Source organism: Melanotaenia boesemani, chromosome 20, assembly GCF_017639745.1.
Source record: "Melanotaenia boesemani isolate fMelBoe1 chromosome 20, fMelBoe1.pri, whole genome shotgun sequence".
Lineage (NCBI taxonomy): Eukaryota > Metazoa > Chordata > Actinopteri > Atheriniformes > Melanotaeniidae > Melanotaenia > Melanotaenia boesemani.
In genome coordinates, this window is record NC_055701.1 from 9,510,894 (window position 1) to 9,534,394 (window position 23,501).

At 39.1% G+C, this 23,501-nt stretch overlaps 2 protein-coding genes across 2 annotated transcripts in view; both read right to left on the reverse strand.

Moving 5' to 3' along the window:
- The window catches only part of prkd3 (protein kinase D3), a 35,748-nt gene extending 20,297 nt beyond the window's left edge, over nt 1–15,451 (reverse strand). Inside the window, exons 1-2 of the mRNA XM_041972588.1 lie at nt 15,071–15,451; nt 13,765–14,413 (exon numbers count right to left, since the gene is read on the reverse strand). Of these exons, the coding sequence (XP_041828522.1) occupies nt 13,765–14,052 (288 nt within the window). The 5' untranslated portion in view covers nt 14,053–14,413; nt 15,071–15,451. The remainder of the gene's footprint in view (nt 1–13,764; nt 14,414–15,070) is intronic.
- Nucleotides 15,452–15,796: 345 nt separating this feature from the next.
- mocs3 (molybdenum cofactor synthesis 3) lies at nt 15,797–23,067 on the reverse strand. The gene is made up of 13 exons (XM_041972832.1): nt 22,831–23,067; nt 20,306–20,438; nt 20,128–20,220; nt 19,784–19,904; nt 18,970–19,044; nt 18,687–18,804; nt 18,492–18,600; nt 18,329–18,391; nt 17,668–17,831; nt 17,473–17,520; nt 16,807–16,903; nt 16,606–16,713; nt 15,797–16,218 (listed from the first exon to the last, which is right to left on the reverse strand). The coding sequence occupies exons 1-13, from the start codon at nt 22,921–22,923 to the stop codon at nt 16,061–16,063; spliced, it is 1,380 nt and encodes a 459-aa protein (XP_041828766.1). The 5' UTR covers nt 22,924–23,067; the 3' UTR covers nt 15,797–16,060.
- Nucleotides 23,068–23,501: the final 434 nt, after the last annotated feature.

A 23,501-nucleotide genomic window follows, 5' to 3' on the forward strand; every position in this document is an offset into this window, starting at 1 on the left:
CGGACTTTCCTCCACTAACTTGACAAAAAAAAACTGACGTTACTGCATAACTCTATTCAGTTCAGATCATCTCCTCTTGGCCCCTCGTTCAGCTCTTTCCACAGTACAGAATAGGTACCATTCAGAGCAGGAGCATCTGAAGGCAAGCATGTAATGACTACCGTACAAGGGCAGAGGACACAACATTTTTCCAGGCTCAATTAAATCAAGAGGAAGCCAGACATAGGAGAACAATAGCTATGCAGGGGTTTAGGACACAATTTTAAGAGTTTGCTGTTTAAAGGGATAACTGATGGCTAACCTGTGGCTGCATGCATGTATAAAGCAGATTCCAATACATGTTTTCTCTTCCTGGAATGTGAAAATAAACCTACGCACACTCACACACCATTATCCCCACATGCTACTGGATACATCTCTGAAAACCATAGTGACTAAGCATGCCTTTACTCATCTTTAAGTGAAAATCCATTCAACTAAGCAGCCACGACCACACACACACACACACACACACACACACACACACACACACACACACACACCAAAGATCGGGGTACAGAGGAGCTGTGTGTGAGGTCCACAAGTCAGGCTGGAAAGACGAGTGGAAAGAAGCTTTGCAGTAGTAAGCTTTTGTTAAACGAACTAATCTGCCATTGATATGCTAAATCCTGTTAAAGGAAAAAAGAGTGAGGGGAGACAGCAGGGCCAACAGAGGGAGAAGAACGCATCTGAAATATGGCGCAATATTTACATGCACTCAAAAAGCCTCATGACAAATCATGCAGTATTATTTATAACCACTGTACTATCAGCTGCATTGTAGGGTGCAAAATCATAAAGAAGCAAAATATTATTATAGCAAAACCATGTATATTTTATATTGAATCAAAGATTAAAAGGGAAAATGGAGCTATGCGCTGTGTTTAATGTTCTGCTGTTGCTATAAAAGAATAAAACTGATACATAGAGGCATTCAGTCACTGAATACAACTAAATATTTTGTAGAAACAATTGCTTTTGATTATGTTGTTGGAAATGTTGTTTTTCCTCAATGTGTGGTATGTAGCAGAAGTGGAAAGCAAAGGGAAACAATGTTAAGAGCAGCGTAAGGACTCTGACAGATGGCCATATAATGGCAGTAAGGAAAGTATGCTGCTTGACCTTAGGCTGCTTCTTCACACCTTTGTTAGTGTGGAAGTGGGCCAGGCAGATGTGGAGGACAGATATGGTTGAATGTACTACTTTACATTCTTATGTGTAAGCCAAAAGTTAAATAAATTGGTTGGCAATTGCAGGAAAAATATTAATAAAAAAACATCACACCTCATCATTTTGCCTGTACATATGCATTACCTACTTTTTAACAGATAGTTCTACTACTCAGTATGGCTTTCATTTATCTTGTATTACAGGCCACCAACAATGGATCTTGTCCAGAATACTCTTTAAAGCAGAAGTACATACAGTAAGAATGCCAATTTTATAACATGGGTAAGAAAAAGAGAGCTTTTTTGTTATTTTACCGCTGGCATCCCACTGTCATGTGGCTTACTCATGGAATTCTCCCTACATTATGCCTTTCTTTCTTCTGACACTGTAAAAACCTAATCTACCACAGCCAGACATCCATTGTATAAAGGTTAGGTTGCACAACCGTGATGTTAGAAAAAGCACTGGGCTGTCATTATGCAAAGTAATAGAAACATCCTTCAAGGCTTTTTTCAAAGCAAAAGCCAACCCAATGTCTGCCCGGAACTTTTAACCACCCAGAGGGCTTCTTTTTTTTTTTTTTTTCGCATTATTTCCAAATAATACCCGCAGTTTTCTTATGTAAAACGATAACTTTTGTAGTCTCCACCTAAAACAGGAAAGCTGAGCCCTTTACAGCTTCTTTAACACTACAATGGCACAATTCACCTGGGGAAATAAATCAGAAAACACTAGTAAAGATGGAGAACTTTGGACACACATTTGTATTTGATGCTAATTCAAATTCACAGTCCTGAAACTGAAACTGAGAGATGAACTAGATAAGCTACACTCTCATTCCATTGCTACTTTAGAAGTGCCCTCCAGTAAATCAGCTCTCAACCGTAAACTTAAATTAATTGGATGTACTTCCCTCCTTGTGTTTTTTAACTACGTAAAATATTATCTAACTTCCCAAATAAAACTAAATATTTTCATCCAGGTGCAGGGTTCTTGTGAAACATTTAACCAGAGTCAGGAGGCAGACGGCCCATGTTTTGTTTATTTAGCTTGAGGTGGCAAGATAAAGGCTGTCACAAGATCAGCAGTATGTGATAGAAGGTGCTTTTATCAGCCAGATAAATAACTCTACTGACTAATAACTGCAATTATTCAATAGTGTTAAAAGATGGGGCACACAGTCCCAGAAACACTACAACAGAAGCAACAAGGTGTTTTTTTAATATCTTAGAAAAGAGAAGCATTGCTTAAGATGGTATGAGTATTCAAAATTGTTAAAAGTACAATACTTAATGAGTTTTGAAGCTTTGCAGATTTAATAGACAACATGTGCTGCATCTCGATGTCCCACAGTCATTCTTGAAACCATGACTTTGACTGAGCTGTAGTGAAGGTTTCACAAAAAGAAAAACAGTTTTATTTTAAATGTCAAAACAATGGGGAAACCATTGTTTGACTTTGAGGTACATTTTAACACCCACAACAGAGAAAAATACGCTTCAATACTTCAACTCGTCAAACAACTGCAGTGGAAAATCCAATTATGTGTGCATGTGAACCTTGAGGGAAAGCTATACTAATTCTTTGTCCAAGTCACATCAAACACTGTGTGGAAAACTGAGTTAATTTATTAAAGTCAACAGTGGAACTCTAGTCGTTTACATTACGTATTATTATTATAATACCAAGGCAAAGTTTTCCACACAGCATGGTACAAGAAACACATGCACAGCAAATTATACGATTACTAGAACGAGGACAACAACAGCAGCCAAATAATTAATTTGTCATTTGGAATGATGCATCAAAAGAGTGCACATTGAAAACACTCTGGTTTTCCATCATCTTGTGCAACAGTACGTGTTTTTTCCCCCTTTCATTAACAGTTTCCATATAATTTGGTTAGATGACTTCTAAATAATTCCCTTTGATGGTGCAAATCCACTCAATATCCTTCGGCATGAATCAAAATCCGTATAGAAACACAATTGATTTAGTTTTGAGATAAAAAATTATACAACTGAAGTTAAATAACAGCAGAGAAAAGATTATCTTTCAAGTTTAAGTGGTACAACAGTCACAACAGCACACATGCACAACCTAGCACACTGTCACCCTCAGATGATGCATGTGATTCATGATGATTTATGAGGAGTACATGCAGGATGTAGGAATAAATGTATCTCCTAATAAGCTCATTTAAAAGGCAAAAAATAAGTGTTTATGAGGCAAAATGCTTAGAATACAGGATACAACGTGACTAAAAGGCTGCAAGGTGACAGCTACTACAGGGCCCAGTTTCATTCATTTCATCATGGTCTCATGAGCCCCTTCACACAAAAAACTACCTACAGCATACTCTTCACTCTGCTCACATGGCTACCTGTCATGCATCCATGCAATTTTTTTTGTATTTTTTTATACATTAAAAGGAGATTTCCAACAAGGTTTTTGGGTCACAATATAAGTTCACTGGTGTGCATCCATCCATCCATTATCTTGACAACTTATTCCATTACGGGTCGCAGGTGAGCTGGAGCCTATCCCAGCATTTTAACAGGTGAGAGGCAGGGTACACCCTGGACAGGTCACCAGTCTGTCGCAGGGCCAACACAGATAGACAAACAACCATTCACACACACACTCTCTCCTAGGGAGAATTTAGAATAACATGCAAACTCCACACTCCACATGCACTGGTGTGCATGTTCTTATTAAATGCTTTATTAATTTAACTTTGGCACTGTCATGCAGAAAAGGTCAATTGTAGCTTCCTTTTGACTAATTTAAGGATGGTGGATCACAGTTTTGATTAAAAACAAATATATTCTAATGCATGTTTGGGCTATCACAAAAGCATCACTTTTTTCTGAATTCTAAGAAAATGGCTTTTTATTTCTAAACCTAACAAAACGTATCTTTATATGTAATCATTTTTGTCCATGTATGCAAAAAAGTCACATTTAAGAAAACATCATACAAACGTCTACATTGTACTTGTTACTGACTGACCGCAGTTCAGAATGAATCAAGGAACTACACAGAATGAGCATTCCTTCTGCTCTTCAGCCAGAAGAGCTGAAAGAAAGGCCAAGTTGCTTCATTTTAACGGTACATTATATAAAACTGTTTGCTGCTCTGTTTGCAGGTTCAGGCCAAGAAAAACACACTACAGCTGGAGGCATAAAAGTGGGGGAAGGTACATGTAGCTGTCTGACAAAGCACTATCCATATACTCCTACGGTAGAAAGCATTTTTTACACTTTCAGGATCTTGCAAACTCATCCTACCCCCCTTCACTACACATTTCATGAGGTATGTTCCTCCAGAAATCAATACATCTTCTTTTCCACTGCAAAAGGAAGACTTCACCACCGGTTAATGGACTGAAACCATCTTATGTAGCAGAGAGGAAACTTGTGGTAGATTAGTGGCAAGAAAAGTAGTGACTTTGGAGGCTGACTAACTTGTTTTCTTCCATGTGGTGGAATATGGCTAACACTTCATTCATACGCTTTACTGTGTGAGGCTGTGCCATCTTGGAACATGACAGTTTGCGCTCAACCTGCCACATCCACTGATCAACACGTGATGATTCTCAACCTTGAAAGTCTCAGCCAAGAATGAAAGAATGCTTTTTCTTTAAATGTTTCTAGTGGTGCAGTTTATTTCAGTGTGCATGACACCATAGCCATGCACTTTCAATACTGCAGAGTAACACCTTACAAGCAGACAATCTAAACAACCACTCAGGCATAACATTGTCCTTAGAAACTTGCTCAGCTTCTAAGAACAAGGGTCAATATGCTGAAAAAGCAAAATCTGTAGCCTGGTTTAGCAATATTACAGTAAGATGAGAAACTCTGGTTTGAAAATGTGGCAAGCATTCATATGCATTTCCTTCACAGCTGGATTCTTTCTTATTGCAAAATGAGGGTTGTGAATGCATGGGACTGCAGCTTATGCAAATCTATATTTCTGAGCAGACAAGGTGGAATCACAGCTCTACCCACTTAGATTAGGTCCAGATCCTTCTTCAGACCACAGCATAGTAAGAGAGTATACACCTGTCATCACAGACCCCTTTTAGTCATTATGAAACTCCAAGAGAGCTGCCACTTACCCAATTTACATCAACCACAATAGCAGATAGTTTCCAGCAAAAACTCCTCCTGGTTTTACAAAACGTTCCTGTGAAGCACTCCAAAGAAAATCCCACAATTATTCCACTAGGCCTTTGATTATTTGAGTCATGAGAAACAATACTTTTCTGTAGTAATTTGGCCTAAAGTACAAAGGCGATGAAGTGAAGTGGAGATAATGGTAGTGAGGTCACTATTTGGTTTTGAGCCCCTGCACCGACAAAGCAGCCACCTAACAATCAAATCTTATACATACATGACAGAACTTGCCCTACTTTTTTTCCAGTTACAATTTCTTTTACATCTGTGAGTGTGTGCATTCATATATGCATGCATGCATGTGTATGTGCGTGCATGGATTTTGCAGGCCTTAACAGTGTTCAGGCTGAGAAGAGGAAGGCTGAGTCACAGGATCTAAGGCCTCGCAGGAAGACAGCAGTGTGATCTAAGGCATGCCTGGCCAGGCCCCCGCACACCACTGATGAGTTATAGCCCCGCTGCAATCCTACGCCAGCACCTCTGCCTCAAAGATATACTGCAGTGCACACTTCATCTCCTGTCTCTGGCCTGGAGTATCAGGGGGACGGTCGCCAGATTCACCACCACAGGGGGCAAATAAACAGGTGAAGCCAGAGGGAATTTGTGTGAGATTGATGGCAACTGCACTTTCTCTTCTTCTGTAAAAGATGGAGGTCAGAAGGTGTGTGGTAACAGCAGGAAGTAGGAACAGAGTGCTGTTGCACAACTAAAACATTAAAAATTGCTGTTCAGTCTGCCATGGAAAGTGAAGAACAAGCAGCTTGAAGTTTTCATTCCCTTTATTATCAAGAAAACCTACTTTTACAGATGTTCTTTTGTCAAATTAGAAATTTACAGACATATACCACTGCAAAACAAAAAAACTAAATTAAACTAAATAAGCAGCCCAGCTGAATTCCAACACCCGAGCTATCACCTCCTTCAAAACAGACCCCAGCAGGCAATTTCTCTAAACGTTTATACAAACAAACAAGAATAATAGCAAGTGCAGTGCAGTGCAGAGAAAAGCAGTTCGACAGACTTGAACAGGCTGTCCTGCTCTGCCGACCACAACAGATTGGCGAGAAGGAGCAGAGGGAGTATGGAAACAGGGAGCGGCTCTGAGGGGAACTAACCAGTGAGTAAGGCTGAAGAATGAGACGCAGTGACATATAGAGTCATGCTGAGTGGCCTTTAAAGTGCTTAAACAAGCCAATCAAACAAAAGTGGAACTGAAAATGAACTTCTTTGCTTTTCAATGGTTATTAAACAGGTATTACAGTAACAAAGCCTTTCGTAAGACCTTCTCCTTTTGTAGCACAGAGGGTTTCTTGTATCAACATGTAATTTCACTTCCTCTACCACCTTACTATCAGTTTAACAGATCACTCTGTACACTGAGACAGGAAAGGCAAACAGTGCTGAGAAAACAACACAGAATAAGGCATTCTGTAACCTACTCATGCTGTGGGGATCAATAATGCCATAGAGATATGACTGAGTGCGCACAATACACTGCATGGTCTCATTGCTGGACGTTGGGGGAAAAAAAGCCATGGCATGTTAGCAGATCTACTAAAATAAAGCTATGGAAACTAATCTACTGAGTCAAAAAGTGAAATAAGCAACTTTTGTGATGAACTAAGTCAAATATGCTCACATTAATGTATTGGAAAGGGTACTGTTCTTGTCATTAATCTGAGTTAGGCTGCTTCTCCTCAGCATTTGTCATGCTTGAAGTCTTTTAAGTGTGCTGAGGTTGTCAGCTAGTGCAGTTAAGCTGGAATCCATTCAGAAGAAAAAACATGCAAAGTTAATAAGTAAATTAATAAAGGAAAAGAGATATCCTCTTTAAGTGAACCATGTTGTGCCACAGTTACAAATTTATGAAGAGAACCACGTGGAGTTGCTCAGGAAGTACTCCTAAATCACTACACGTGGTTGGCTTCACAAGGACAAAGTCACCGGGATTCCTGAGTATTAAATGGTTCTATGTTGCTGCGGTGCTGCCCGCCACTTCAATATAATCACAACCAAAGCCGTTTCAGTCAGCTTTAGCACAGATTGGAGTGGTGCGAGATTATCTCCCACCACTGGCTGAAGCTAAGTGTGCTGAAGGACATTAGGGCAACCTGCGAGTTTAGAAAACCCAAACCAAAGCCACACTTGGTGGCAGGAGCAGTTTCTTTCTGATGGTTTTGGCACAAACAGTTCTGTCGTGCAGCACCCACAACCCCCTCTGTGCCTCATCTAGTCCGCCAAGAGGGCTGTCCCAGCCTCCCCAGCCCCCTTTCCCTGGAGAGGACCACACTTCTCCACTCTGTCATTCTATGAGTTTTGTGGCCAGGCCCTGTGTTCTGCCTTGCCACTTTACATTTAAAGGAGAGCAAGGCGGCAGAAATGTGCACTGCAGATGGTAGAAATTACTTAGCTCACTTAACTTTTTTTTTTTTTTCTTTTTCTTCTCTCGCTCCCTTTTCCACAAATTACTCCAAGACTGGGCAAATTGATAGATTCCTTGTGCAGGAAGGCTTTGAGTTGTGCATGTGCATCAATCTCCATTGTGATGTAAATTTAGTCAACTCCATGGCTTTGGGATAGATCATTACGCCTGCAATAAACACTGAAAACCATCTAAGTAGGAAAAAAGGTCATAGCCGTGTCTTTTACAACTAATACCAGTTGTGAATATTTTGACTCATGGGTGACCTGTTCTTTCATGAAAAGGAGCTGAATGTGCTTTCCAGGAAACTTCTGGCCTCATGTATATCACACATAAGTCTTGTGCTGTTGGGGAGTCTTTTGGGGCGAACTATGTCCGCCCACTCTTAAGGAACATGCAGATGTGGGCTTGAAGAGGAGGAGGGAGGGAGGGAGAGGGTGATTTATTTCCTGTGCGTTTCGGTTAATGTTGGTCGATGTGAAGTGCAGTCTCTCAATTTTCCATCTGCCCCCTTGATCTGTTATTATATCTTCCAACTTTCTAAAGAAACTTCTTCCCCAGACAAAATACCACTTAAAGATCTTAATAAGAGAGCTGATAGGGGTACGTTCAATAATTATACATTTTAAACCTTAGGAAAGCTAAACCAGCATCTATCAAATATAGCCCAAAGCCACCATAAATACATAAAAATGTAAAACCAAAGAAAACTTCTCTAAAGTTTCAGCTTAGATTGGTTCATTTTGCTGAATTTGCATTTTCTGTGAAGTGTTAGTTTGCACCTTGCAAGTGGAAATTACTCAAAGATTTGGAACACTTGAAACTGTTTTTAAAATGCTTAGATATTTCTTTGTATATTATCTAATATAGCCCATTTCTGATTCAAAAGGGCCTTTGTCTCCGTAATTACAGAGGCAGCTGTAGAGCCCTCAACCAGAGACTGGGAGTTAACAGCAATGACAAAACCAGTGGGGGAACCTGTGGCTGAGGCAGCTGCTTTTCACAGCATTTCCAGCTGTACTGCAAATGGAGCAACACACTAAAGACAAGCACTAAAAAGCCTTCATGAAACTACATTGAAAGTAAATGTTTAAATGCTTTCTAACAATGTAGAATAACTTCAAGGCATTATAATCCCTACTGATACAAGAAAACTTTCAACTTACGCCAAGCAACAAATTCTTCATTTATGTCAAACATGTCCGCTGCCAAAATTCTGCAGAAATTTCTATTGTGCTGCTGAAGGATCTTAATTACGGCTCCACAAAGACTGAGAAGAATCATTTCTCAGATGTTCTATCCTACAACAGAAAGTGTTTTACTTGAAATATTTAATTTTTCTTGCAGTCTGATCCCACCCATATGCAGCAGCATCACATCATCCTCCAAAAATGCCTGGGGGAAGAGGAATGTTCTGTAGCTGGCTGGTTGTCCAGGCCGACCAGCTGGCTTGTTGGGAGTCACTCTCAGAGAGTCGTGAACTTTTGTCCTGCCCCTGCTCCCTTGCTGACTGCACGAGAGGACTTGGGCGACACCAAACAGGAAACGCTCAACAAGTGGAAGCTATGGATGTTTATCTCGCGCCATTCATCAAGCCCCAAAAGCCAGACAGAGAAGTCAGGACCCAGCAAGTGAAACAAGGCTGTTCCGAGCTGGAGTTGCATGCTGCACTAGGGGCCATCAATGGGCCATCGTGGATTAGATCTGCCTCCACCACCCACTGGCTCCCTCCCATCATCCTTTCTCACAGCCTTCAAGGAGCCTGGCTTGTAGTTGATATTTTTGTGCTGAGCAGTGACACACACAAAAAGTCATTTTTAAGTATTCACTAGATTGCAAGAACACTGGCCACAATAGGTCTTCTGTATGGCTGAGACTGAACTCGTCAGGATCAGGTTGCACTAGACTAAAATTGACCTAAACCACTAAAATTGGTTATTATGGTCCAAACCGCCACTGTCAAAACCAACTTCAGATCAGCACAGACAAGAGAGAAAGCAAGCCGTCCAAGTCATGTGGTTGAGTCTTTAGCAGGGAGACGAATGAGCTGAACAAAATATATACAATGTACCGCTCTTATAACAAGCTACATGACTCCCTGAAGGACAATGAGACTGATTAAAATCTAAAGAGTTAAGGGGAGCTATGAAATGTCAACCTTGAGTCATGACACATTAAAGGCAATAAAAGAGAGCTCATGCATATATAGTTGTTCAAACACTTTTAGATTTTATTTCCTGCTTTATATTCATGTGAATAGCATATATTTTTAAAGTGAAGGGGGGCTGAAATTTATATATGAGCTAGGCTGTCATAATGTTTTTGGTACTCTTAAATATGTAAGACTTCAGTTTGGCAAAGCAGTGAAACAAATGGTTCTAAAGAGAATTACAAAAAAAAGGAGTCATAAATTTTAAAGGAAAACAAAAGAGAATACCAACTATTTGACCTGAAGTGGCAATCACAAGCTTTAAAATGATAGCAAAAAAATGCAAGTATAGAGTGCTTTTTGGTCAATGTCCTACACACTATTTTACACAACTCTAAGAGAAAAAAGTATTTTTATTCAAATAAAATGGTGTAAATGTTACATTTGCAGTATATAACTTTTAGGAATAGATAAGAGCACCAGCATCTCAGACTAAAGTAAATTAAACCAAAAACAAAACCCATCTTTTAAGCCCAGGAAAATCTAGAAGTTCATATAAAGTGCAAACCCTGAAGATCTCCTAAGACAGTTTTCCAAAATAAAAAAAAAATTAAAAAAAAAAAAACTTAAATCTTTCTTTTTTTTATTTGTTTCTAGTACAAAGGAAGTTATCTTCTGTCCTCACTGACCATTTTTTTCTTTTATTTAGATAATATTTTGAAAATTCTGAATTTGAGGTCAAAAACAGACAAAAAAAAGTTGAGATGTGCAAAAAAAGACTGAAAAGTTTATGAAATGAGCAACTAACAACATTCTGAAAGCATCAGGATTGAGTATCAAAGGCTTCGTCTTACCGCTCAACTCTTTGTGCCAAACTCACACCATCATGACCAATACAGTACAGCCACATGGGTTGAGGAGCACCACGGAAAAGCATTTTCACTTCACACAATCCACTGCTTCATCCACAGAGTGTGTGTGCTTGACTGGCCTGCCTGCAGTCCAGATCTTGCTATCTTGCTTGGGGATGTAGATACTTGGATTAACAATACACAAGTGGAAACAGGCTTTATTCTGTTAAAAAACTCTTCTACTCCACTACATCTTTGCAGAGTTTACAGAGTTGTTTTGCAGCTATGCCAAGCTTACAATTACTGTAACCTGTAGGGAGTTATTAGGATTCTTATTAACACCTTGCTTTGATTATATATGATGTACTTATCCAACAACCCACAGTTAGAAAGATAGTTAATAGCTGAATACATTGAAGAGAAAGCCAGAGGACAAAGGAAACCGTTTGAGAGCTTCTTGATGCTTGAAAGCAACCAATGAAAACAGCTCCAGGAAGATGATATGAAGAGTGCATCTTTGTCTCTGGGTTTCTCCTCCTGGCGCAGAAACCCATACATCCAGATGCAAGAAGATGAACAAAACAAAGCAAGAGGCAAATGAAATATCAACATTCTTAACATCACGGTTTACAGGCCACTAAAGACCACTCTGAAAATCCATAACAGCTGACACAGCAGAAAACCTGACATTTGACTGTGCAGATTTAAGTTGGGATAAGAATCCCTGCTTGTTGCATGACTGCGAGATGAGTCACATAGTGAAGCAGGCCAGTTCTCAGTGGAGGAAACAGCACCATGGGGGGGACTACACTTGCAACCAGATTTTATCTCCATGCAGATATTAACAGATGAAATCCAAAGCTTTTTCCTGTCTCGCCTTCGCTGACAGACACCTGAAGTTCTGCTGACTGGAGACATCCTGGGACAACTGTCAACGGCCAATCTAGCTCAGGTCAGAGATCCTCAGCTGGAAAAGTTGGCAAGGGTAAGTGGACTTTGCAAAAACTCACCACTGTCATGCATATTTCAGAACAAGAAGCGAGGCAGGGTTGAACTGAAAGTACAGGAGGATACAGTCATATTTTCCATTGATATCAAAGCCATATGGCTGGATTTCATTAAATAGTTGAAGCAGTGCACTACATTTGGCAGTGTTTAATAGGAGAAATTTATAATAAAGTGGATGAACAGACTGGATACGGTTTCTTGTGATGATGTACAATATTTTACAAATAAAGGAATATTCAGATACTTCTTTTTAAAAGAAGTTGGCCATATCCAGATCATTTCCTGACACATTTCCTCAGACTCATTTTAGAGATAAAGTTACACATGAGAGAAGGTTATCTTGATTTTATCTTTGCAGATTATCAGCACTGACTCCCTGCGAATGCTCAGCCACTGATTTTCTCTAGGGATTGTCTTTAAAGCATCATATCCCCCACCCTTTTTTCCTGTAACAGATTCTTGCAACTACGCCAATATGTTACAGAATCCATCTAAATATCTGCAGTGATGAGATTTTCTGCTCTGTCGACCAGAACTGCTCATAACTAGCTAGTGAGAATCAGCAGACCTCGTAAAGAACAACAACATTACCCTGCTCCTCTGGAATGTCAACTTAGAAAACATTGGGGGCAAAAGACACAGACTCAGTACAGATGGCTAATTCACTATCCCCTAACTACTGCTCGGTATAAATTAGCTCCTCGTCCCATTTTTCTTTATTTTAATTATGACCATCTCAAACATCAATATCGGTCTGGCCTACCTAAATATTCAGACTCTAGCCACTGATGAAAGTGCTTTGTTTAATCATGCTCTTCTTTATTCAATCAATGATAATTACAGACACGAATGGAGTAATCATCATTATTCACAAGAGGCTAAAAAATGGCAACATGTGGATGCACACATGAGTCATTTCATTATTCCAGCAGGCTTTGCACACCATTAATCCCACGCAACTGTTAAGTGCAGAAAACAGTCAAGGGCTCAAAGAAGATGCATTCATTATGGATATAAATATCTATTTAAAATAGCTAAAATGCACTGTTAGTTTAATTCTCAAGTTTTTGTACTTATTTGGCATTTGTAGCTGAGTAATGAATGTATTTATGTTGGGTTTGTTTGTTTGTTTTTTTTATGGGAAATCTGTTTTATTTAAAAGGCACGACGTGTGTGGTTTTGCAGATTTACACTGCTAATTGCATGTGGCCAGTTAAAAAAAAAAAAAAAAAAAAAACATCAATGCTTCAGTGTCGTTCTTATTTTGCACATTATAAAAATGCAAACTCACACACACAGGCATACACAGACCATGATCAAAAACGAACAACAACCAGCAAACTCAACTGGCGCCACCGATTTGCACTAAAGATTTTCTCACACAACCAAATATGAAACGGAAAATTGTTTTTAACAATTCAGCCCCTAGTTTTCATTTCAACTGAGGTTGCACTCCAGTGTCATTACAACACATTACCACTGTCATGGAAAATCAAGTGGATCCAACATACACAATAAGTATGAAGCCACTCTATAGGCCCGTGCTGTATATTTATGTGCCCACTTGTCTCATGTCAAGTATAATTACATCACAGTGTAAACAACTGGTACTACAACATTGTGTCATGTAACTGAAGAAGCTTCATTACTACTGTGTGCATGTTTCTGCTGCGTTTGACTCATTTTGAGGCACATGTCACAGATGGCTGCTTTGGAAAAACAAAAACTACACAGATGAATACGGTGGGAGACAGCAAAACACATGCCGGTGCTTCATTATGTTGGTCCTCTACTGTTTTACATATTATTGCTTAAGTTTGAATATAAAATCTCTGTAGCAAGTGTGCATGTGTTTGTGGAAAACCTTTAAGTTCAGAGGAGAGCAGAGGAAAAAAAGAACTTGTGTGGATTACTTTAAAACAAGGTTTTTGAAGACTTTCCTACCTTCTGATCAACTATGGAGCACACCAGGTCTTTGACGGCTGACAGCGAGAGGTCACTGGCCTCCAGGTTAACTGTCTCTCTGGTCAGTCCAATCTGCAGCAGGAAGGACACCCCATGGAAAGAGCTGCGGGAGTTGGTGGGACTGGGGGCGCTGTGACTGCCGTTGGACAGCCGTGTGTAGATCTGTCCAGGCGGGCTAGGTAACAGGGCAGATGGTGAGGGCGGGTGGTGCGGATGGAGAGAGTGGAGGAAGGCTCGAGGTAAGGACGGGGGAGAGGAGGCAGACATTGGGTTTCTTCCAGTTGCGACGTGAAAGACTGAATAGTGGAAAATGCAGTAAAAGCTAGCAGAAAAAAAACACTGCTTGGTCTTTGTGGATGGACTTGTTGTAGGGGGAATATTCAGTCCTCATCAGCAGTAGTTAGTTTATTTAAGCAGTACTCTCTCTCTCGCTGTCTCAAATGAGGATGACAGTGTCCCACCCACCCACCTGAGGTCATGCATCATTCCCTGGATGGGCCGATGATGGAGAAAAAAGTCTGAACAATCCGCAGACTTCTGCAGTTAAAATCACTGCAACAGATTCATATCCTGGAGTTTTGTTCCTTCTCTTTACTAAAGTCAGTAATCCACTCTGACCACAGGAAGCCTGTCACCACAAACATACACAGAAAAACACACACAAACAAGTATTTTTACAAAATAAAAAAGGAGTACATGAATGAATTAGCTCATGTTCTTACACTATAAACGTTCTAGAAATATTTTTTTCTTACATGCCTTCACTAAAACTGCATCTTTAAAACATATCCTTCCTGAAAATGATCTTTCTGTTGTTGCACTGTTATGGTTTTAAGTACTTCCCCGTGGTTAGGTTTAAAACTAACTCATGCTGCCCTTTTGTAAATGCACCGTGCTAAATGAGCTACATCAAAATCAGAGTATAATGACATTTGATAAATAACATTTCTATTTAGTTGTTACTACGGCATTCTTTCATGCTCGCGCGCAAAACAACAGTCCGAACAACACGCAAAGGGGGCTTTATCAAGCGTGTATCTACTACGTTTACACAAATTCAAACTTTACAAACATCTGGAGCCAAGGCTTTTGAACATCTGCACCCCTCCCACTTTCGATTGGCTTGCTGGCAGAACACAACCCGAGTGGAGAATGCCAGCAAAACAAGTTATACAAGCCCTCAATTTGCACATTCTGAGAGCTCTTTGTTGGAACTGAGTCATCTTCGTATAAACTCTGCTTAAAGTCAAACGTCGAACTCAACGTTTCTGTAATGTTACTTTACCTTTACTCCCAGCGAAAGGCGCTTTTCTTTCCATTGTGAGAGGACTGAAGATGAAACTTTTCAACTCCATCAACTGGGGGAAGCGGCGCCTGAAGTTTTCTATTCTTCTGCGCTTTATGGAAGTCGCCCGGGAAAAGAATACAACGCTGTCGCCAAATAAACTCGATAAATACCCGCTTAAGTTTTGCGAACAGCCTCGCTGAGACGAACCGTGCCGTCCATTTAAATGATCTTATCTTTTAATTCCAGATTGTAAATTCATGCGCATCTTATTATCCTTCCAGCTGTGACTACTCCCCCTGCTTCAAGAGAAAAAGAGAAGCGGTCGCCGCTGGGGTTTGGAGTCTTTTTTTAATCTCCGCATAACTGCTTTTCCATATGTGGGGAGAAAAACTTGAACTACAGTCCGTGAGAAGCAATGGCGCCTCCGATGGGGCTCCGTCTAACGCGCATGTGCATTTCTTTTCCGTTATTTCAACTTGGCCATGCCAAGAAAAAAAAAAGTAGAAGAAAAATTCCTCATGACCCGGATGGGTTAAGTAGGCTGTACGAGGACTTTCAAAGTGTAGTACAAGGTATCCTACAGGTTTTTCTCTCTGTCCCTGACCAGATTAAGTTTAATTAATTCCTTTTTTTAATAAACCAATAACGGAGCTTGCTGTGGTTTGTCTAAACAGCTGATTTGTTTATTGGATAAACTTGAAAAAATCTTTACTGAAGGAGATAAAGGAGATATTCTCTACAACTTATTCAACTTTTTAGGGATTTACATCAAAACAAAAGACAAAACACGTGACTTTGTGAGCATATGTACATGCCATACAGCAGACAATTCACAGATAAAAAGTAGGAACTTGATCTTTTAATTGTCTTGAGAGATTGTGTAATTCATGACAAGGCAAGATGCTCAGTATAGATAGAAGATATAAAAGAATCATCAACAGTCTTAGAGGAAAGTTTATTAGCAAAAAGTTATTTAAAATTAATGCATTAATACTGTGGAAATGTGGGGTCTATTCTCTTCGCCCAAGCCATGAGGCCTCCACTGATGTCTTTCACATTGATACAGTTCACTTCTGATCCACTCATTTTTTCCAGAACCTGCACCGCTTTCTGAGAGTCGTTTCCCAGCTTACAGACGACATAAACTGAAAGGAAATCATAGACACAAGAATAAGAAACAACACCTCCTGAGATCAATATGTTTCAGAAAAAGACTTTATAAAATCCAGAAACCTGGATATATATAAGCCTACAATAGGTATAAACATGCAAAGGTATAAAGCGCTCACTTTAAACTTCACAAGGCTAAAATTTTGAATGTTAATTTCTCTAAGCAGACCAGCTGTTCAGGTTAACCGTACTTGTTTTGGAGAAAGGGTCACTTAGCAACCCGATTACAACCTGTCCAAAATAAGCCTCCGTACCAGCAGCATTAGGCCACACAGGGGAGCATGCATGTATGCAAGTGATTCTACATGTCTCCTTGTTTTAAACAACACACACAGATCATAAACAGAGTTGTGCCATGTTACCTGATGGCTGGCAGTCACCTGCCATCTGTTGTTTCAACTGGCTGATTCTTTCCTGAAGTAACTGGAGATGTTCAGTCTTCTTCTCCTCTAAACTGGAGAGAGGAATATCTGGCAGAAATTTAAAGAGAATAACACAGAAATCTGGAATATTTTTTATGGCACACAGTGAGATGGATTTATGTATTTACTGCAAAAGGATACTGAGAGAAAAGGGCAAGTGGCATATGTCCACTTCCACAAGGGGGCGCACATCCAACAAGATATGAGGCTCTGAGCTGTCCACCTTTGATTTATAATCCTGAAATTATATTTAAAACACGAATTAATGCAAACACACTATTAACTTCTATAATAGGAGAGAGCTTTTAGGGGGAAAATATGTTGATTTATATCTTTAGTTAAATTGGGAAACCAAATTAGTCAGAAATCATGTTTAAATGTTGCCTGGATTTGTAATTATGCAGTAACATGAACATTTTAACAACTTTTCCTTCAATCATAGGAAACAAAACCAATTCTATCTGGAAGCTTCTTACAATTTTGGCTGCACCCAATCAATCACGATCCCCATCTCTTGTGCTTAATGACTCAGCGGATTTCAAAGCACCAATTCTGCTGAAATATAAATAGATGCAATCCACTACCACTGCTCTCTGTGCCAAAGAGAATGTGTTATTCTTTCCCATAGAAAATCTACAGGCACATTTTCAGTCATTTCCCATTTAAGGCTGGGTCTCCACTGAGATGTAATCAGTTTATGAATGCACATAAAAACCGAGAAAATTGTGAGTAATCATACAATAAATGGTACTAAATACAGGGAGTCACGCACCAACCGACTGTTCAGGCGTATATAGCCTACCGTACCTGCACTGTGATCCTCTGATCTTTGGACAGGAGATTAAGTTTGCGGCACTGAAAGGAGATAATCAAATGCACATTTAAAATGCGATTGATGAAATCCAGTTAATATAAGATGTACTTCACTTCCAAAAGCAACATTCCAGTGGAAATGGGCATGACTCATATTGAGTTATCCCATCAGTTTCTTTTATGACTAACCTTATCTGTGGCAGCAGACCCACAGAAAGCCTCATAGTCTATTAGCTGGGTAACGCTGGGGTTTTCTCCACACACTGCACAGCCAGCTTGTTTGGCCCGCAGCTTGATAGACCTGAATCTGGCATCTTGAGCATCAAATATCACCAGCTGCTGACCACAGGAAGCTGGCACACCCAGTCAAAGGAAAAGTTTCTATGTAAAAAAGATTCAGAGAACTGCTTACTGTGGCTCCCAGTGGTACATTAACAGTCACACATTTAGGGATTTTGATGGAAAAACAACACAACATTTCCCTTACTGACGTATCATGGGCAGGTGTTAGCATGTGTGTGACAATGCAGCGCTCAGAGCAGGTTAAGGCAAGTTTATTATTTACTGTGAGTGTGAATATTAAAACGAGAATGCAGAAACTCCAACGGCACCAAACACAATGGTAAATGAATAATTGAATCCAGATAATGCAAACTAAATATTTCCTCTTTTGCTTTCTTTTTTTTTTTAATCAAACAAGCACAAAATGTTGCAAATATAAAATCCATTTTAATGGCTCATTATCAATGAATCCCAATGACTGGGCAAAAAACTCATACAAAGAAACATAATGGCAAAGGAGGTGCTACGTCTAACGTGGGAGTGAGGAATGGGGAAAAACAAAGGATACAGCCCTGCCCAGAGGCAATTTTGAGGACCTCCAAAGCCTGGAAGCAGCCCATTATACCTGGAACTTAAGTAAAAATAGATTTTTTTTTAACAAAGAAGTATTATTTACACAGAAAAAAATAAATATATAAAGACTTCTATGAAAATAAGGAGGCAAAACTCACCCACTCCTAACACCCCTCCATCAGAACAGTTGGTCACAGTCTCTGGAGGTGGAGGAACTGGGTATAAACACCTATAACAGGGGCCTCCATGGTAGTTATACACTGTCAGCTGTGCACACACAAATAATATTGTACATCTAAATTAAATTGACCACAATGAAGGAGAAAAAAAGGAGACCAACTTTGCTAACTTACCTGGCCCTCCATTCGTAAGGCACTTGCTGAAACAAGAGGTTTGCCACTGAGCACACAGGCATCATTCACCAAGTAACGAGTGGGGACATTGTCTGAACAATCAGCCACAATGTCATATATAAGGTCAAGGGAGTCAAGGTGCCCTCACAGGTCAGTATAACAGAATACTCAGTGTACTGTACAAAATGGTACTTATGTAGTAATCAAAATCGTCAGAAGTGATCAGATGTATTTATGACAGACATTTGACCAATGACAGGTAACATGATTAGCCTGAGGATACTGTTGAATGAGTTGCAAGGCATTCTCTGGTGAGAGCTGCAGGTGGTAGGGAACACACTCTACTGTGGAATTTAGCCTGCAGACACACATTTAGAAAAAGTATTTTAATGTTGTTTATTCACTCTCATAAATAGTAAATTTAATACAAACAACCCGTTTTTCTCTCAGCTGCCTTAAAACAAATCAAAGCCATGCAGGAGGTTAAATTAAATCAAGGCAGATGTTATATTTCTGCTCCTGCTTCCATAATCTTTATTGTCTCATGAAATAAAACCTGGTCAACAAATACAACAAATAAAGATGATTTTATATGGATGACACAACAATAAATTTAAACATTGCACAAGTTTGTTTTTGTTTTTTTTTTGCCATTAAAAGAAATGCTGCCCTCTTGTGGCCACAGCTGTGCAACATGTTTGCAAACCACAGAAGGCCCACAGTGAAGTCAAATGGCACCATTAACAGCTGCTTCTAAAATAACATGTTTACTCAATATTTGTAGACTACGGAAAAATGCATGCCCAGATATAACCTGTGGCGAGACTGGAAAGCGCCAGCAAAGTAACCATAGGGTCAAAAAGAACATGAAATTTACCAATTATCACAGTTATTTCACATCTACTAAAAATATCAAAACACTACATTCCCTATTTAAGTTTTCTTGGGGCTGTTTTGAGAGAAATAAACAAGTTCGGTTTCCCAGATTCTCTTGGACATCTTTTTTTCTACAAGATGGAATTAATATAAAGTTGCCACTGACTTCTGCACACTCTACTGTAGTGTTTAATGTGTATTTCTGCATGCCGAGTCAATACCTTCTAACTGCGCTGGCAGCAGATAGAGCCTTGGCCTGGCCCTGGTTCTCCTCCCCATGAAGCACCTGCCTATGCAGGTTACTGAGCTCCACTTCATCATAATCTAAAAGGCCAAGGCGCCCTAGAGAGACACAAAACAGAACAAGTAAATTCTTAATAGCCTGTCATTTTAATTTACATAGTTGAATCAAGATGCTAATTTTAATATCCAACTAAACTAAGACTAAGCTTTTGGTATGTCAACAATTATTCCAAACCCACATCATTACAAGGATAACCAAAGTAAAAGATCTGGTTAGTATTATATATCATCAAGGGATGCATTCGTCGACTTGCTTACTCACCAATGCCGGCTGCTGCCAGATACTGTGCCAGAGGGCAGCCCAGCCCTCCACAGCCCACAATCAGCACTGAAGTCTTGGACAAGTTTAGCTGACCTGCACACAATCAAAATCCACTCTTATCCCAGAAACCACACCTGGCAGGATGTTTACTGCACTGTTTGTCACTACGCATCAGTACCTTGCACTCCAAGCTCAGACAGAAGTAGCTGTCTGCTGTACCGCATGATGTCCTCGTTGCTGAGTGCTGGTTTGGCTAACAGGGGGGTTAGCGGTGTCACTTTGTTGTGTAGCTCCAAAACTGAGTTATGGCTCTGATAACACACCAAGACAATATTATTATACAATATGCATCAGTCCAAAACCATCTACTGCTAAATTATAGAGGCATTTGTAGATATTTCTCACATTATTTATCTGCAGTCAATATGATTAGTATAAGGAGATTAAGGTGGTATGTTGTCTGCTTACTTGTATGTTAAACACGTAACAATGATTTAATCAATTACTGCAGAGTGAAAAAACAGTTTAAAACTTGTGTTCTGTTTTAAAAATGCTAAGACTGAATGTAAAATTGAAGAAGACAATGTTGTTCAAGAATTAAAAATAAAATATTATTTGCAGAGAAAGAAAAATTGTACTTTGGTAGGTAATTTTGTACTAATGATCATTTTCATAATAGATTCCATTTTTGATTGTTTTCTTCATGAACTCATTGACTGTACATTGTATAAAAATATGTAATTATTAAGAATGCATCAAAACAGTGCAAGTATTCATAAAGAACAGCAGGAAATATTAATTTTTTACCCATTTGAGGGGACACGTTATGAGAAAAACAATCTTTGCTTATGTTTCAGCTTAGACAATCAGGCTTAAGATATGTGCCCAAACCGGATTATTAAGGAACAACATTTTCAAAAGCTTTGATTCGATGTCATTCATAAACATTGCTGGAGCGAGAAGAGTTTGTCTCTCAGTCATTTTTCCATTTTCATTTCATTGGTTTGAGTGTCTGAAATGAGGTATTTTGCTGTTGTGATTTATGTCACTTCTTATTTGATTTAACATCCAAGTGCATTTAAACGGATGAATTGAACAGTTTGACCTGAATAAAGATACCTCATTCAACACACAACTTTAGACTTTTATGTCTCAAATAATATATAAATCTAATAACAATCAAACATATTGAAATAAGAGTATATTTCACACATTATTCTAAGTGGTAACCTTGTTTCCACCTCATTTCTTTGCAGTATCTGAGGGTCATATTAGGGCTTTGACTAGTCTCTGCTGTTTACCATTAGCTTTTGCTGTCGTGCTCCCTGTTTTTTATTTGTTACCTGGACAACCATGGTGTTCGGCAGGTGAACTTTGAGACCACATGAAAAGTGGTCAATATATTTAGTTGTTTCAGCCATTAACTGTATTTCAGCATTCACTGAATTAAGTCATACAGTTTAAAAAATCTCATCCAAATCCAAAATTTGCTGCTTAAACTCCACAAACAAGTTATCATACGTGCAAGAATGTATTTCCCAGAACAAGAAAATGAAAGCATGCTAACAAGCTTTTGTTGTTTTTGTTCACTTCGTTTCACAAAATATTTGTGCTTATTTAAAGCCATTCAGGTAATATCTCTTCACGCAGCTCTAATTGGCTCTTGACTCTAGAGATATTTTCTGGCTGAAAGCTCATCAAGAGAATAGTTTTAAGTTTGATGGCATTACCAGTGTCTTAAATTAACTATGACATCTTTTAGACTATAATACATGTCATTTTTATGCAAATGTATTTTTATTATACAGTTGTAAAAAGAATCTGTTGAAGATAAATTCTCATCTCAGAAGAACTCTGACTAAAATCCCCTTTTTTGGTTGGATTTGTGGGTTGATTGTGATGACAGGATTAACTGTTGTGACACAGTAGCATCTGTGGTTGTCTACAGTATGTGTCACTATATTGCTGCAAAACATTGTAGACAGACTTCCTCTACGGATTGATTGTTTTATTTTAACAATTCGCAGTGGAAGTCTGTCTGCAATGTTTTGCAGCAATATGAATGACACATACTGCAGACTTCCTTTGTTTTATACATGTGGATGCATGACAGTGACATTAATTGCATATTACACCTCTGATACAGTAGCATCTCTCATATGGTGTATAAATTGTACACTAAAGTTTGAAGCTGTATGATAGCTCTGAAATAAAATTCATCTCCTTGGAAAGGAGGGAGTGGAGTTAAGTGGCTTGCTGCACAACCTTAAACATGTTGCCATTAAAAAAAAAAGTAAATTCATGGTTGGAAATGGGAGAAACACTAACAGTGTTGACAAAATGCACCTGATGTACAGTCATGTCTGGGCGTGTCTGTGTTTTCTGATTATTTGCACAAATATAGCTGCATCACTCTTCACACGGATAAGATGACATGCGTCTCCGCCGTATTTTAAAATTTATTGTTAAATGACAAAGGCACATATATTTAGTTAACTGACCCACCAAACAAATAGTTTGGTGCATATGAAGTTCTGAGCTCTACTTCTGCTTAGTTGTTGAATCACAGAAATGTTTACAGCCTGAAACTGCGCTACAAGACTAACTGTTAAACTGGGGAAAGAAAAAAAGTAAACAGGACATAAAATACAGGCCATCTGATATGTAACTGTGAACCTCCATTACACTCTAATGCTTTCGTACCTTTTCCATTTTGGCCAATTTATTCTTCAGGGCTGCTATCTCTTTTTCTCTCTCCTCGAGTTGTGCCTTCAAACTGCACACCTCTTCAGCCATATGTGCCAGCAAAATGCACAGATGTACAAAAATATAGTAAAAATCCTATAAATTAAGCAAAAAAGGAGGGGGTTAGCAACAAAGTATCTGTGTAACAAAAACACATGAAGAATACGGAGCGAACTTCCGGGTTGACCACGTGAAAGTAAGACCACGTGATAGGTGACGTACGAAATGTCTGCGATTGAGACGTAAATAAATAAATATTTACATTCTGAATAAACATATTTGATTTATTTTCACAAAAAATCAATTAAATTTGATGAGCTCTCCTAATTTAAGAGCTTGAATATTAAGTTTGGTTTATATTTTTAAATTTTTTTCAGTCAGTCAAATGTAAGGTACAAATTCACAGATGTGATAAGAAGGAACTATACATTTCAGAATAATAATGTTCTCCATAAAATATTCGCCATGAATGTAGTTTTTGTTGAAATTTGAACGGATCATTGTGTCATCATTGTTCACAAACACAGTGATTGCTAAGTTCAGTGGGGCACCGCACGCGCGCCCACACACACGCACAAATACAACAGTATAGTGAGTGACGCTATGGTGTAGAGAGCCTCCCTCCTGCT

Coding starts and splice junctions, on each gene's coding strand:
- mocs3 (XM_041972832.1), bottom strand. CDS start 22,923: ATGGCTGAAGAGGTGTGCAGTTTGAAGGCACAACTCGAGGAGAGAGAA. Junction 16,714..16,806: donor CCACTTGCCCTTTTCTCTCA/GTATCCTTTTGC, acceptor AATTTCTGCCAG/ATATTCCTCTCTCCAGTTTA. Junction 16,219..16,605: donor AGGTGACTGCCAGCCATCAG/GTAACATGGCAC, acceptor ATTTCCTTTCAG/TTTATGTCGTCTGTAAGCTG.